Consider the following 17,399-nt stretch of genomic DNA (forward strand, 5'->3'; position numbering starts at 1 on the left):
GGGCTTGCATTATATTGTTCTGTCTTTAACTGCATATGAGGATTCCAGAAATTGGAACTGAACTGACATTCATTACAAGATCATTATTATAGGTCTGGCACGATTTCTTGATTATATTTGAGCGTTTGATTTATTTATTTTAAGTGGCTCATTCTACATACGAGAATCGATGAACTGCATTATCGTTTTCTAAGGCTGCACATTATAGGAAAACAATTTTAAAACCTTAAAGTCCCCCTGTAGCCAATAATTGTATCCCTTAAACTCATATTTGATCACCAAAATGACATATTTAAATGTTTTTTCCTGTCAACATTTAATCATTCATGCCTTAAAATAGCTTGAATGTAACTCTCCACCCTTGCTTTATTTAGTATACACAGATCCATGGATATGCAAATTAGCCCCGCCTCCACTCACTCCCACCAGCTCACACTCAGTGGAGAAAGGCATATAGTTCATCATAATATACATCATAGGCTACACATAATTCACCTATATTGCTAAATGTACCTGATTTTTTCATATAAACTGAAAAATATACTGGTAGGCCTATAACCTGGCTTCTCTTGAGACTCCCCTGCATCACAACAGTTAATGATAAGCTAAAGCATGTCCACACGTTGACGTGATTGGTTACAAGCACTGATTTGTAAAATGACATGTATAATGCAGTTATATAATGCATAATGTGACGTAAGAAGCACCGGCGATATCAAACAGCGTTTTAAGGAGAAAATGGTACTGACTTATGGGTTTGTCTGAAAGCTCATTAAAAACACCACATAGACATAAACAACATTAAAAACTTGATTTTCACCACAGGGGATCTCCAGATTACCAAAATAATCGCTATAGTGGCAGCCCTAGATTAGTTAAATCATAAGTGAAAGATCATAAGTGTATTATTTCGTCTATAGAGCTAAGTATTTCTCGATATAGCTTGATATAGCTAAGTATATCCTCACACACCCCTAATAACAACATTCTTTTATGGTATTCCCAAATTAAAAAAACAGTCACATCAGAAACACATTTAAGCGGTTTAACATTACTTTAGAGCCATTTTTACATACAAGTCCGAATTCTATGACTTATTTATCTTTCATTATTAAATGGAAATTAAATGTTTTCAAATGGTTTGGCAGTGTGTCAACCGAGCTGCTGGTACGGGGGAGGCAGTAGTGGTGCGGTTTGGTTATTATCCTCAGAAGTGAGAGACAAAACATTACATCTTTCAGTAACCGCACCGTTATGCTACAGTGCATTAGTATACAAATCAGCACCTCTCTGCACATTAGCTGTCAGCAAATATTCCAGCAGTATTAGGAGTGTTTGAATCTACTAATTAGACTTTCCTGCCTGTGACTCAGTAGTGCACGAACCTCCTCCTGCTCATTTGCTTTAATGCGTTTAGATCTGTCTGCTGCATTTAAGACAGTAAAAATCTGATTATCGTTTGGTTGAGAACATGCTATGCACCACAAATACTCACTTCTGGTGTCCAGCTTGCTAAAGCTCAGATTACTCCTTGAGCCAAACAAATTTGAGGACCAGTGTTGTGCAGAATTTTAACTCCCCGCCAAATTGAGTTGAGGCTGCTACCTGGTTGCCTTCTACTAACTCAACCCCCACCCCTATACTTGGGGACTCAGGTGGGTAATAATCTGGCAGGGGTCAGAATTCAGCACAACAGCGGAACTTACTTTTTCTATACATTTTAATAGAAATTAGTCAACTTAAAACATTCATACATCTACTGAATGAAAAGGTTTACAGGCCCGAATTGTGCAATCAATTCTCATTCCTATACCTTGTAGTGTAAACTTTACATTTACTTTAATAACCCTGATGGTTAGAAAGGTTGTCAAAGCTAAAGTTTACTCTGCAACAAGCGCTTCGCTTTCACATCAGGAACACGTTTGCGTTTAATAATGCTTTGGTACAATAATCATAACTTACAATGCCACAAACAGCTTAGCCAGTCCACACTTACAAAATAGCACTGCATTATTGCATTGTATATGTGTTGTGCTGCTTTTATGCCTCCCAGGAGTCAGAGCTTTGACTACTTTTTAGATAGCTCATGATTTCACACTGTTACTGTACAATAGTATATTTCTACCTCTTCAACAGCATGCTGCAATGCAATAACAGCAAGTTACTTGAGTCAAAGTGTCAACCGACTGAATAAACAAGGCAAAATAGAACAGTGCAAAACACCAATTCTGCTCATTTTTCTCAATTCTCACTCTCTTACTGCCTTAATAACAAGTGATCCGAGTTCAAGTCCCTGCTCGAGGTCATTGTCAAATCATGTTTCCCTCTCTCCTCTCCCATTAGTTTGTCTAAACTTCATTGTCCCATCTAATTTAGAATCCTAAAGGAGAGAGGCATCATCAGTTTTGCATTAAGGAATACTGAGGCTTATGTGCTTAGAGCGATACATCTCGCTCATATGATTTATGAACAGCACAGTATCATTCATTTCTGCAGACTACAGAGGTTAACAGTATCATTACAGTGTACAATGAGGGGATCAGATATTTACATTTAATCATTTAGCAGACGCTTTTATCCAAAGCTACTTACAAATGAGAGGAATAGAAGCAATCAAGCCAACAATAGGTTAACAATATGCAAGTGCTGTGACTAGTCCCACTTTAGTCTAGCACAGTACACGTACCAATTTTTGTACAAAAAAAGAAAAAAAAGAAAAAGATGATAGATGTATAGAATAGTGTTGAAATTAATGGGTCAAGTGTTGGTGAAAAGATGCGTTTCAGCCGTTTATTGAAAATGGCTAAAGACTCAGCAGTTTAGGTTGAGTTAGGAATTAGATACTAGAAAAAAAACCTGACGTAATATTTTGTTTTCTACAATATATATTGCGTTATGAAAACACTTCACTACATGAATAACTATCTGGAAAGAATTAAGTGAATCTGCATAGAAAATAATAAACTAATTACAAGCATAGAAAAATACAATAGAACAAATATGAAATAAACATTGCTTTAGCCTATGTTTTTCAGGTAAGTCTACAGAAAGTTAGCCTCACACCACGTACCAAAATGTGCTGTAGAACGTTGATAGTCCAAGAAAGAGTCATTGTCCTTATTAAGCAGAGCAAGAATGGCTGTATCATCTGCATATTTAAAGTAATGAGTAGTTGTAAATGGACTCTAACAGTCATTTGTGAAGTAGAGAATAAAAAGGAATGGGCTGAGTACGCACCCCTGAGGGGCGCCAGTATTAAGGCCAATGGTTGGTGATAATGCACTGTCCCCTTTAACCACTTGGGGTCTATTAGAAAGAAAATTATGGATCCAATATATTATAGATGATGGGACTTGCATACTCTGTAGTTTCTGACGCTGAATCGAGTTAAAAGCGGAACTATAAAGAGAAGTCTGGCATAATTCCCAGAGATGGGTGTTGAAGTAGACAATGTAAGAGACAGGCCACTGCATCATCAGTACCTCTCTTCTGCTTATATGCAAATTGTAGACAATCTAGAGATGGTGTAACATATGGAAGCATAATGTTTTTTGACGATTAAGAGAGAAGAGAGGAGAATTGCAGATAATGAGAGTGAAGATGAGATCCAGGGTTCTCGTCCTCTACTAATCTGTGTGCGAATAAAGAGTCCATTACGGATCAATAAATGGAGGGTTAATAGACTGATGTGTAGATTAAAGAGCTGAAAGTTGAGGAAGACAGGATCTGTGGTTTGGACTGGATTCTCACACATTCACACACACTGAAACTAAAAACCTCTTCAGGCTTTGATTGTTTTTACCTTATAAGAATGCACTTCAATCTTTTACTTTGCTTTTCATATTTTACCTTTTGTCCAAACACCTCACTATATATCTGCTTTAAATATATATATATTATATATACAGGTGAAACTCGAAAAATTTGAATATCGTGCAAAAGTTCATTTATTTCAGTAATTCAACTTAAAAGGTGAAACTAATATATTATATAGGCCTAGACTCATTGCATGCGACGTGAGATATTTCAAGCCTTTATTTGTTAATTTTGATGATTATGGCTTACAGCTATGAAAACCTTTTTGAATTTGGGGTTTTCATAAGCTGTAAGCAATAATAATCAAAATTATAACAAATAAAGGCTTGAAATATCTCACTTTGCATGTAATGGGTCTATATAATATATTAGTTTCACATTTTAAGTTGAATTACTAAAATAAATGAACTTTTGCACAATATTAAAATTTTTCGAGTTTCACCTGTATAGTGGATTTCAAGTGGATCTCAATCCTTGAAAACAAACATACACACACACACACACACACACACACACATCTACAGTATACAAACCACTTTTGCATCCCTCTGTACTCAAACAAACATTTTTCCTATTCAATTGAACCCCAATTAGTTCATTCTGGCTCTAAATATAACTATTCCCGTTTTCCATTCAAGTTAAATATCTTTATGAAACCAGAGAAATTGATCAAAAACCGTTTTCATTTCATTTAAAATGCCAACCAGTGGGTAAAATTTGCAGAAAAAAAGCATGTAATGTATTAGAGAGAGTATATTCCATTGTGAACATGATGTTTAAATCTAAAGTGACCATTCAACTTTTTTTCTGTCAAATATACAAAAACCATCCAGACACAAAGCATGAAACTAAAGGTCAAAGAATCAAAAACCCATTTTATTCTCGCACAATCATAGAATTCTTAGCTCATATATATGCACATAGCAAACACCTGACATTTGCATGTCATTAGTTGAACAGGGGGCAAATTCTGATTCATTTCTAAATCAGCTTTATATAGCCTAATCCACCACATCATTTGCATAAAGCCACACAGACAACCAAATGTTGTCTATTTAGTCACATTGTTCACCATATCTGCCGCTTCATAAGGAGGATTTGTAGAACAACTTGTACTCTAGAGAGGCTTGGGATGTGGATGAGAGGTTCAGAGGTGTAATGGACCTAGGATGAATTGCTTATTAAAAACTGCTCTCTAAATTCCATTTTCAATTTCAATTTACTCCTGTAGACTGAACTAGATTGAATATTAAATTGTGTTTCTCTCTGTCAAATGCAGCAGAGATGGTGCAAGAGAGAAAGGACTTCTTCGTACATCAGTGATCTTACAGCACGGCTTGCAGATCCCATTAGAGTAACTCTAAAACATACACTTTTGTTCTCGCTTTCTCTGACCACGTACACACTGCAGCTAAATACACTGTCACTCTTCTTCTGAATGCTTAATCCCATTCTGTAAGTGACAACCGCACGCACTCTATACCCGCACTCACTCCTAAACAATAAGGTTCAATCAAATGTCACCACATGTTTCATGCCTTTCTTGACAGCAGTTGTACTAAAAATGGGCCAGGCTCTGGTCACTACTTTGTTCAAAACTGGTCAAAAACAACAAAATATTGCAATCATTGCAATTTTGGGAGTGACTCTTGAATTCCATACACACAGAAGGATAATTTGAAGTGAATCGCCACATTGACCAATGCAATTTTCTCTGACTGGAGTAAAAGTCACTGTGAGTCTCACATTTTTGAGCAGTAAATTTAAGATGGGCAGTTGCAACATTTACACCCACACAAATATGTCTCCCCGAGGCTGTGAGAAAACATTACATGGCATTCAGGCTGCACAGATACACAAACTGATCACTATAAAGACAGACAGAGAGACATGCAGTAAAGGAAGAAGAAGAAGAAAATATTCCTACAGCTCAAAAAGTAGAGCATGCATGGCACCAGCACCACCAAGGTTATGGATTAGGAAGAACTGATGAAATGCGAATGATACCTTGGGATGTTAAAACTAAATGTACATAACTGAAATTTGATTATTATTATAAAATATGTATAATTAATAATGAATAATATAGTTGTGATTTAAAACTGATATAAAAAGACAAAAAACTCTGATATAAAAATTGCTGTAAAAATGTTTTATATATATATATATACAAGTGTCATTTGTGTAATATATAAATATTTACGAGTGTAATATATAAATATTTAGTATTTTATATGCACCATTATATTTCCTTTTTTCCTATCATATCTTGGCCAATTCAGACAACAAAACTAGTTGTTGAGCCTGTTTTTCACCCACAGTATTGATTGTTTGAAGTTCAATAATGTCTTAAAACATGCTAAATTAGACAGTATAAAATTAAGTTAAAATGAACTTTTCTTTGTTCTCTACAGTATTGAAGTGAGTATTGAGTCTTACTGGGGCTGTCCACGGGGTACAAGAATGCATTTAATTGTCATTTGTTATCTAATGCTTCCTCATTTGTGTCAATACAGACAATAACACCATTATGCATGTAGTGTGAATGTGTTTGTGTATGTGTAAGCCAAGACTTGGCGTTACATCTCCAAACAGAGTCTGAGCCTTCAAGCCATGGAACATGATATACAAGCTCTCCTTTAAACACACAAGCACAGTAACATGCCATCCCACCCAAAATCCTTCCGTCAAAACCTCCCATAAGAACACTCACATAAAAAACAACAGGTGAGGCTAAATTCAACCAGTGTGAGTTCTTGTGAAAACCTTGCTCTCTCTATCATTCTGCCTTCCTCTGCTGTCCCATCCCTATCAATCTTTTACTTTGTCTCACACAGTCACATACAAATGCCCTTTGAACTATTAGTGATGGGCACCTGCAGCACTAGCGAATCAGCATTCAACATGTCACTCTCCTCACACAGCACATGTCTGTTCTGAGTGCGCTACCCAGCATGCTTTGTGCAGGGAAGGGGAATAAGGGCTCCTCTGTCCACACAGGAAACAAGCATACGAAACATGCCAGCAGAGACCACACTAGCCATTCAGAGAGTCGTACTGAATGATGCTGCAGAGGTGAACGTGAACACTAAAACGCCACTACAAATTAAAAGTAAAATGCAATATTGAGAGTTAAAAACAAATGGTGTTGTCGATTAACACAGAAAATCATTTAGACTTGAATCATACCTGCAGAAGCTAAAGGTAAGAAAAAGTGGTTGACTTTTCTTCTGGAATCTGCAGTAATTTGTCATGATGTTTTTGGAGTTTTGTAGAGGCACATTTTTCTTGTACACGTAAAAAATGCTAATTCTCATAGTTTTGTTCTTAAATTCTCCATTATCTGCATAGAAAATAGCTGCCGAATAGTGTTACTAAGATGGATGCCAGTTGAAATTAAAGGACTTAAAGGGACTTTGGTTAAACACGAGAGACGCAAGTCTACAAGTGCACTTCTGTACACAACTTTTTTTATGAATCGTAATACAGGGAGAACTGCAGCACCAGATCTTTATAACACCTTTTTTACCAACACAAGCAAGTGTTTATAGTTCACAGCATTTTTGTCTGTATAAACAGTGACACAGAAGGCAGGGGCCACGTTCTTTAAAGTGCACGTTCAAGGAGCCGCTTGTCTTCTCTACTGCACTTCGTTTCACTCAGGTCCACCATCCAAACTTGCCAACGTCTTTCATTAAGTTCAGAGGCACGTCTATCATTCTTATTCCATATAGAATCTCTTTTCAGATCTCATCAGAGAAGTTTAGCTTAGAGAAACTTTTCTCTGCCTTTTTACATTAGGTAAACAGGAACAGCAGTTTTTTGTAACTCGGTAACTCCATTGATATTCACAGTACAATATTGTTGTGTACTGAATGACGCACATGCAGCAAGAGAATTGAACTCTCACAGATTTGATTATATTAAACAGTGTTTTGAGGAAACATAGTCACACACACCATTTCATTTTCAGCCTCCCTTTCTCTCCTCTTTGCATCTCTCTGGTAAACTCTCTCTCTCACACACACACACACACACTACTATTGGTATTTAGGGCAGTCAACATCCTCTAGTAGGAAGCGATTCTCTCTGTGTGTGTGACATATAAGGCATATTTCTGGGGCACTCCACCCTGTTCCCACTGGGAAATATACGCACACACACACCAGTACTCACACAGAACATGGTGCAAAATGTAGTGAACCAGATATCAAACAGAAAGCATCTCAACCATACACTTTAGGCAACGAGAAAGATCCTTTCTCATTACTAATACTTTCTATTAGGCAGTTTCTATGCATTTCACTCTGTCCACAAATTACATCTCTCAGAGTTGATGTCTAATCATTATCAAGTCAAGCAATTCAAAATTCATACTATATAATATATATATATATAGGCCTACTGTATATACAGTTGTAATCAATATTAAACCCCATTGGAAATCAGGTTTATTGCAACATTTACAGACTTTTAGCTGTTTGCAATGAACAAATCAAACTAAAGTAATTGAAATAGCTCAACACAACAAATGTTTTAAGTGGTTTACCAAAATTTTTAAGTTGCAACTGAAAATGCAACTTTTAATGACTTCTGCAGTCTCAAAATTATTCAACCTCTGCACAGCAAGCATCTTTTGTACTTAGTAGAACACCCCTTTGTTGTCATGACCTCCTGCAAACGAGATGTATAACCAGACACCAGCTTCTGGCAGCGTTTCTGAGGAATCTTATCCCATTCCTCATGAGCAATGGCCTGCAGTTCAGTAATATTCTTGGGTTTGCGTGCTGGAACCGCTTTCTTCAAATCCCACCAGAGATTTTCTATGGGGTTCAAGTCTGGTGACTGTAATGGCCACAGTAGTCTTCCAGAACTTCTTCTGCAACCAAATCTGTTGGTGGAAATTGAGGTAAGCTTGGGATCATTGTCATGTTGGAAGGTCCAATGATGCCCAAGCTTCAGCTTCTTCACTGATGGCATGATGTTTTCTCCTAGGATTTCATGATATTTCAATGTAGAAGACCACCAAGGCCACATTTACACATAGCCGGGTATTTAGAGAAACGAATATTTCCCCCCCTCCGTTTTCAATAATAACATTGTGCACACAACCCGCATAAATACGCCGTCGAGCGCCTTTATAATTATGCCAAACCTATGGGTGGCAGTGTAGGGAGAAGGATAAAGCCATGCAAGCCAATCAGAATCCTCAGAATCGACAAGAGAGAACCTAAAACCCTGTTTCTCCCAGTTGACACGACAACATATAACCGGCGTTTTCATAAATCTCCACTTTGGCCGGAGTTTTTAGAAATAATCGTTTTCTGGGATAAAAACGGCGTTTTCGTGTAAATGACAGGCCAAAACGCAGAGAAATATCTGCGTTTTCCCATCGTGTAAACGGGGCCCAAGTCTTGCTGCAAGTCTTTTGCAACAGAAATCTGGTTGCAGCCGTTGATAGCTTTCTTTTTCTGCCCTCTCCAGGTAAAGCAACCACAGTTCCTTTAACTTTGAACTTTCGAACCATGCTTCAAACAGTGTCTCTGGAACATTTAGTGCCTTCACTATCTTATTGTATGCTGTTCCTTGTTTGTGAAGGGTGATGATATCTTCTCTTGTTAGACTATTCTTTTGACTTATATCAATTTGACTTATATGACTTAGCCATATTTCTAACATGCAGTCAAACGTGAAACTCAACAAACCTAGCCAGTTCAGATATTTCATGTGTTCAAGCCCAAGCACACCTGGTGCAACTAATGAAGCCCTTGATTAGTTGCATCAGGTGTGCTTAAGACAACACCTTTTTTACAGATTTGTGCTGTTCGGAGGTATTCTATTCAGGGGGTTGAATAATTTTGAGACTGCAGAAGTCATTAACAGTTGCATTTTCAGTTGAATTTGGGGAAACCACTTGAAACATTTGTTGTGTTAAGCTATTCCAATTTATTTAGTTTAATTTGTTCATTGCAAACAGCTAAAAGTGTGTACATTTTGCCAATAAACCTGATTTGCAATGAGAGTTTAATCATTTTGATTACAACTGTATGTATAGGATACTAACACACTAGTATACATAACCATTCAAACATTTGGGGTCAGCAAGTTATTTTAATGTTTTTGAAAATAATTATTTTATACTCATGAAGGCTTCGTTTAATTGATCAAAAATCGCCTACTGTAAACTCGTCAAAAAGTAACTGCTTTCTACCTGAATATATTTTATAATGTAATTTATAGCCATGTGAATGCAAAATGTTCAGAATCATTACTCCAGTCTTCAGTGTCATATAATCCTTCAGAAATTATTATAATATTCTGAGTTGCTGCTAAAGAAGAATTTCTTATTATTATTATCTATGTTGAAAACAGTTGTTTGTGGAAACAATGATATATTTTTATTTATTTTTATCAGGATTTTTTTGATGAATAGAAAGATTCCTTGCTGAATAGAAGTAGGCTATATTAATTTATTTCAAATAACAAACAAAAATCTTGCTGACCCTAAATGGTAGTGTACAGCAACACACTCCATCTTGTATACATGGATATTACCTCCAGGAAATTATGTCATCTGCACCGATTCTTTAGATAAAGACCTTGCCTCTATATGCGTGTAATGATTGAACAATTATGAATAGCAAAGGATTTAAATCTTGCAAAGACATTCGCAATTCACAACTGCCAATCTTTAATGTTGCCATTTCAAGAAAAAAAGAGATGATGCTCAGCATATTTCTCCTGACCAGACTCATCCGTTCATCACACAGGTTATTTACTACTGCAACTGGCCCATGCCCCACATATACTGAGAAGATGCAAGAACCGAAACAGATTGTAGCCTCTGCACTTTGATTAACAGCGTTAGCCTTGGAGGAAGAGAGTTATGAGAATATATGGGAGTTGGCAAACACTACATAACCTACTTCTACAACAGTCTGTGAATCTAAAAAACTTCAAAGGAAATAGCCTGGGTCACGCTTCACATTACAGTGTTCATGTTACAGTGTCATTTTATGAGTAAGTTCTGAGTAATATGAACAACATGATGAAACCAGTGTTGGTTGGTACATGATTGTTTTGTGGGTCATAAGGTGTAACAAAGTTGGGTTTGCCCTCTTAATCCAAAAATTAGATTGTTAACATGAACTAACGAAGACAAATATTTCTAGCATGTATTAATCTTAATGTTCATTTCAACATTTACTAATACCTTAAAATAAAAAGTATATCTGTTAATATTTAATGGACCTGAGATAACTAGTAATATATTGTTCATTGTTAGTTAATGCATTAACTAATGTTAACTATAATGGGACCTTATTTTAAAATGTTGCCCTAAAATCATTGGTATTATCAGGATATTAAAAGGTCAAAGGATGTCATGTTTTTTTGTTTTTTTTTCTGTCAAAACAAAAAATTAATCAGCTAAAAATGTTTTAGTGAAATACATAAATTCAATCATGGAGTTATAATTTGAATAGTTTGAGTTCAAGATTCTGAAGCCTGTAATTTATTATAGCAGTAGTCAAGCCTGCTTGACATCATTTATGTAAAGTGAGAGTGGGGTGAGGGTGTTTGGCACATTGGTTTCAGGGTTGGCTGGGGTATGTAGCCTATAAGAATAATTAACATTGAACACAAACATTGAACTCTAAATACATGCAGAAACAAACATATAATAAGTAATAAAGGCAATCCATCCATTATTCATATTAAGGGGCAAACCATGTTGACTTTTCACTGATTCTTAATTTTAGAACCAAGCTAGTCCTGAATATCTGGATGAGACAAAAATAGTTAAAAAGCATGCATAAAATAAATAAAACGCTAAATTATTTTTAAAAAAAGTTAAAGGAATTTTAAAAGATTGTGGAAATGGCTAACTTTATCATTAACAATTAAATGAGTAAAAATGTATAAATCATCAAAAAAATATGTTTGTTGCGCAGCACTAGCTATTACAATACTATTTTTAATACTAAACAATAATACATTTTATAAAATTTTAATACCATTCCAAACCAACTTCATAACATGTGCCAAGCATAAGTAGGCCTAAGCAATGTAAATTTAATCCTGAATAAAAATTACTTGGTAGCCTCATCCCTATAACAAGAACTAAAATACGTTAATTGAGTACACGAGTGAGCCAGCGGTTATCAAAACAAGTGCATTTCCTATATGCACCGAGGCTGGATGATGAGGGTCACTGTAGATCTACACAGGTATCCTGGAGGCAGGTGCATATGGGACAGGTGTGTTGCATCTCTGACGACACTTTCAGCGGCCCGCTGGGAAACAATTACAATGATCCAGTTCTTATGTTTCAGATAATTATGCAGTTTAAAACGGATTTAGTTGCTGTACAAGTTCACAACCTGCACAACAAGTTTGTCCGTTATGTGATTAAAATCAATGGCAGCGATTCCGCTCTTTCTCCAACACGTTACGGGCTTTTGTTCTGAAACTGCGCTTTTTCCACATAGATAAAATGATTAAGCTTTTAAAATTTGCTCATTAATCATAAAATATATTGAAAAGCTATTTTTAAACATTAACGATAGACGACAACCTTATTGCAAGCATCACAATAGAGTAACCTACAGGGAACCTCAGAATATAAATGCTTACCGTGCATATCGCGAAAGAGAAAGACACTGTTATTTTGGATTTCATAAAAACAGCGCCAGGGTAACCGGAAATCTCCTTGGATAACGGGCGAGATGTGGTTTTGGTGTCCAGGTGACGGATCGGCTGTACCTGCTCAGTGCTCACTGCAGATCGCTGACTGACTGCGGCGTCGGTTCACTATCCACAAGTGATAGGGCTGACGTCACTCACAACAGCAGGATGGGCGGAGCTTCGCGCGCTCGCTCTACATCTTGCACAGATGTGCGCGAGGATTAGCGCGAGCGGCTCCGGATGAGCTCGGACAAAATACCATGTCTCTAAAATAATGGGACAAGTTCACGCTGTGGATTATGCATATCTAGCAGATCATTTGAATTGAAATACCACGCCTGGACATTAGAAGTCGTCACTGGTATGAACACCTTGTTGGATGTGGACAGTTGCGAGGTTCATTGAGCAGGTGTTTTTCAAAGACTGAATTTTACATTAAAACACCTAGCTGAAAAACATACTAACCCAGCCAGCCTATATTAGTCTGCTCGTCTCCCGGACCTGGTTTTAGTTAGGCTGTGGAATAATAAAAATGTCCAAAACCATATAGAATAAATGAGTAATTATGTCCTCTTTCATAGATTTTAATATAAATATCATATTAACAGGCAGGTGTACTTATATAATCTAATTTAAGTCTCAGTTTCTCAATAAACATTAGGTGAATACCATGTAGGAATGAATTACCAGTTTACTTTCTTTTCATATACATAAAAGCTTGGGGTCAGAGAGAATTTTAAATGTTTTTCAAAGAAGTCTCTTATGCTCTAATTTTTATCTATTTTTTATATGAATCTGAATCCTATGATGGCAAAGCTGAATTTTCAGCCGCCGCACACTCCTTGAGCATTCATTCTTATATGCCAATTTGGTGCTCAAGAAACCTTTCTTATTATTATCAATGTTAAAAATATTTGTTAATATTTTGTAGATTTTTATTATTTGATAAATAGAAAGGCCAAAATAACAGAATTTGTTTGAAATCGAAAACTTTAGGAACTTTGTAAAGGTATTCTCTTTCAATTTAACGGATCAGTTGAATGCATCCATGCTGAATAAGTGTTTTTTAAAAGCAATCTTACCCCAAACATTTTAACGTATCATTTATTATAACTTATTTTCAGACTATGAGCAAATGCACAATTAGACTACATGAAACAACTCTGCACAATGTCATTAATTTAAGTATGGAATTAGGATTTTTTATTTATTCCGATCTCATTTTACATTTATTTGAGTGTTCTCTGCTGTCCTCTATTGGCCAGAGGCAGCAGGATCACTGCATACAAACTGCATTCGCACACACTGACTGCTGGCACAAAAGATAAATAGCAAAGAAATGATTTCCATTAAAATAGACAGATGAAAAGTTCCAATGGTTTTTTTCCCTCCCCAAGTCATCTAAATGTATTTCAAGAAACCATTTTGAGGGACACCCCAGAACCAGTCCTTTCAGCATCTTAAGTTGTCACCTCAGCCTTATTTCCCATCACAAAGATCATCTGTCCAGGCTGGAGGTGGTCTCTATGCACTGCTTATTTGCTGAGATTTTCCTCTACCTCCTGGAAGATCTGCTTCTCCAGGCTGGATGTGTCATACTCCTTCAGCATATCGTACTCTCTCCACGGTTCTCCCCACTTCTGAGCATGCTCCATCATCTCTGGGGTCAAACATAGGTCAAAGCGGATTCCCTGAATGTTAAACTTGGGACGCTCCCAGCGTTTAGACCAAGGCTTTGGCTTCATTTTTACTTTCAACTAAAAGAGAAAGAGAGAAACAGATGTAAAACCTTCGAAATCTGGTGGTTAAACACTGCAGGTGTACAATTTAACATTACAGAATGTTCCAGGTAAGAGAATATCTTTTACTGGAATGTCTTACCTGATTGACGGAGACATCTCCTGTAAGCTCAAAGCGGACAGGTTGCATGTTGAAGTCGAAGGTGCTGTACTCCGATAGAGCGTCTCTCAAGTACATGAGATTGTCATCCAGTCTCTTCTCCAGCTTCAACACTTCAATATTACGCATACGTGGACTGTACAACTCATAGCATATCTCCACACCTACAGAAAATAAAAACCTATTACTACGAAATTCATGAAAAAATTCGACGTCAAAAAGAATTTGATTCCACATATAGTGGATACCACGATTAAAATGAAACCAGGACAAATCAGAATGGTAGGGCTGCAACCAACACTTCTTTTGATAATCGATTAATCTGTTGATTATATCTTTGATTAATCTGATTAAAAAGCTATATTTACATCCAGCCCATTGTCTTCCAAACAGTGTGCAAACTGAAGAATGTACGGTATGTATTATATGCAGGCTATATACTCTACATTATGTGCAAAAAAAGGATGTTAAAATATAAACATTACATTACAAACTTAAAGCAAAAGCACAGACTAAACACATTCTGGATATCGTAATTATATTACATTTATACACCTTTGCAACAATCGTTTTACATTTACTGCTCTCATAAAAAAATACAACTACCTGAGTTAAATGTAGCATTTTTAAACATTTAATGGCCAGCAAAATGCATATTTAGCATAGCAAAGTCAGAATTCTACTTCTACAGCAGTCTCTGTTTGACCTGCATGTGTGCACCAGCGTTCGTTCTGTTTACAGTCACGCTTTCTGGAGGACCAGCCTTTATGCAAAATGTAAATACTCGTGTGACTTTCGAACATTTACAGATAAGAATATAACCACAGAATTTAAGTTACACCCGTAAAAAAAGTTATGTGCTGGGGAAAACATGTATTAAACGCTTTAAAAAGCACATGCATCTGTCAAGCCGTGTTAAACTATAGTGTGTGTGTGTGTGTGTGTGTGTGTGGGTGTGTGTGTGTGGCGCTTACTATAAAGCATTCTCGAGATAAGGACAGCTTGGGTCCTAGCACCTCAATCTGTGTTCTCTGATATTTTTCAGATCCGTTTTGTCCACAGAAATGTTTTTTATTTAATTATGTATGTAAAATGCAGTGACAGGTGTATATTTTCTGACGAATTAATCAAACTTTCATTATCTATTATACATATTAGTTCTTGCAGCCCTACAGACCAGATAATGAAGCAAAACTAAAACGAAGTATGACAGGTTCATTGATGGTGGTTGGGTGGAAAAATGAATTGTTGTTGTTTTTTTACCCTGGCCCTCGACCACATTCCTCAGTATGAAAGTAGCACCCAATCCTTTTCCAGAGCGCTGAGTGCAGATTCCAACGAAGCGATTCAGGTTCCCGCTTGCGTGAGGATCAGACATGGACACAGCTAAAATGCTGCCTACATGAAAGGGTAGAGAGAATATTTAAAGGAGGGATGTTTTTCATCTGTAGATTATATCAAGCACACATCATCGTAACATTTCTTACCAACATAAAACTCTGGAATGTTGAGAACTTTCCGTCTCTGTATCATGTCTTTCCGTTCTACGGAAAACTTCACAGGGTTTGTGCGCTGGCGAGGAGGGATGAACTCTGGACTCAAAAACCTAAACAGACATTTAAGATGTAAAGCTCACTGCTTAACCTGCTGTAGCACAGTGCATCATTGGAGAAATTATCTTTCAACTTATATGAAACCAGAGACAGGCTTCAGCTCATCCCCGTATTTTTGACTGTGTTATTCAGCGTGTTCTTTAATCCATAGCAGTGCAGCATCAAAGGCAGAGGACAATGTGTGTGTACATTTATTGATAGAATATGATATCTAGATGTGTACTAAATTATATATGATATCTAGATGTATAGTTGTTCTATCATAAAAACAATTTACATAATATGATGTGGGAGCAATTCAAGACAGTTTCCCATCCACTATAAAATCTGGGCTTATTTATTTTAAGAAAATACATTCATCTAAATGGCATGAAACCTTGTGACTTTTCCTACTCTTGCTATACTTAATAGCTCAGTGCAATAAAATTGCTCAAATGTGTTACAATATTAATTTGATAATAAATCCAAAAGCAAAAAACTTGAAAAATAAAAGAGTGTAGAAATGGCAAATGAGTTGATAGGTGTAGAACCGAATACGTTCATGCCTACCCTAGTATACAAAAATCCCGTAAATCAAAACATAATAATTTGCACTTATACAACAACAATTAACATACCGTCGCAAAGACGCTTCTTTCTGTGTTTTGTCTATGATAACAGGTTTGGCCGGAGGGGTGAATTTTGGAGGTCCATCAGACGCCGCAGCATGCCTCATCACAGACGTCGACAAAAGCCCTAGAAACAAAAGATGTATCGTGTATATGTACTAATATTTTTAGGAGTCAGAAATATCTATTTAATTCATTAAACTACTGTAAACTCTTATAAACTACTGCAGATTTATTTACTTGAGCAGATGACGGTTTTAATGATCGTCTCTCTAGTACTCTCTTCTGTTATTAATTATCTAACATTGACTTGGTAATTGGGAATATAAAACATAGTAACATACGTTCGTTATGAGTTAAATTTCTTAAAATTCGTAGCAAGCCCATCGTTTCACTCGCCCTCCTTGTGCACGCCGCCATGTTCGACCTCTGACAGTCAGAGGAGTGTTTACAAGAAGCATTCTGATTGGCTGTCTAATATCAACAACGATTACTCTGACTGGCTGATGATATGAAAACTGAAAAATTATTATACATATTATTACTAAATTCGGAACCGCATACTAGCATACCACTCTTACTATTTTAGTTTTTTACTCTGACTATTTCTGCAATAGAAAGATAAGATAAAAGTAGTAACGTTACGTAGAGTATGTGGTTCCGAATTCAGTAAATTAATTGTTTTATGTTAAAACGATGGTGCTTTAAACATAAGTGAAATTGTTATAACTAATTTATACACACTAATAACACTGTGTGAATCTAAATAATATCCTAA

The 17,399-nt window shown here is 36.4% G+C and overlaps 2 protein-coding genes across 3 annotated transcripts in view; both read right to left on the reverse strand.

The window, feature by feature from the left end:
- Positions 1–12,624, reverse strand: part of itsn2a (intersectin 2a) — a 42,410-nt gene extending 29,786 nt beyond the window's left edge. Inside the window, exon 1 of one of the 2 annotated variants that reach the window (XM_079584378.1) lies at positions 12,451–12,624. The gene's annotated coding sequence lies outside the window, so the exon portion shown is untranslated. The remainder of the gene's footprint in view (positions 1–12,450) is intronic. The other variant, XM_079584377.1, reaches the window with a different exon arrangement.
- Positions 12,625–13,068: 444 nt separating this feature from the next.
- Positions 13,069–17,118, reverse strand: mrpl19 (mitochondrial ribosomal protein L19). Its single transcript, XM_079584892.1, has 6 exons — positions 16,966–17,118; positions 16,631–16,748; positions 15,888–16,006; positions 15,664–15,798; positions 14,383–14,564; positions 13,069–14,258 (listed from the first exon to the last, which is right to left on the reverse strand). The coding sequence occupies exons 1-6, from the start codon at positions 17,039–17,041 to the stop codon at positions 14,037–14,039; spliced, it is 852 nt and encodes a 283-aa protein (XP_079441018.1). The 5' UTR covers positions 17,042–17,118; the 3' UTR covers positions 13,069–14,036.
- Between the last annotated feature and the right edge of the window lie 281 nt (positions 17,119–17,399).

This window comes from Phoxinus phoxinus, assembly GCF_949152265.1.
Source record: "Phoxinus phoxinus genome assembly, chromosome: 16".
Taxonomy (NCBI): domain Eukaryota; kingdom Metazoa; phylum Chordata; class Actinopteri; order Cypriniformes; family Leuciscidae; genus Phoxinus; species Phoxinus phoxinus.

Coding starts and splice junctions, on each gene's coding strand:
- mrpl19 (XM_079584892.1), bottom strand. CDS start 17,041: ATGGCGGCGTGCACAAGGAGGGCGAGTGAAACGATGGGCTTGCTACGA. Junction 16,749..16,965: donor AAATTTAACTCATAACGAAC/GTATGTTACTAT, acceptor TTTTGTTTCTAG/GGCTTTTGTCGACGTCTGTG. Junction 15,799..15,887: donor CATTCCAGAGTTTTATGTTG/GTAAGAAATGTT, acceptor CCTTTCATGTAG/GCAGCATTTTAGCTGTGTCC.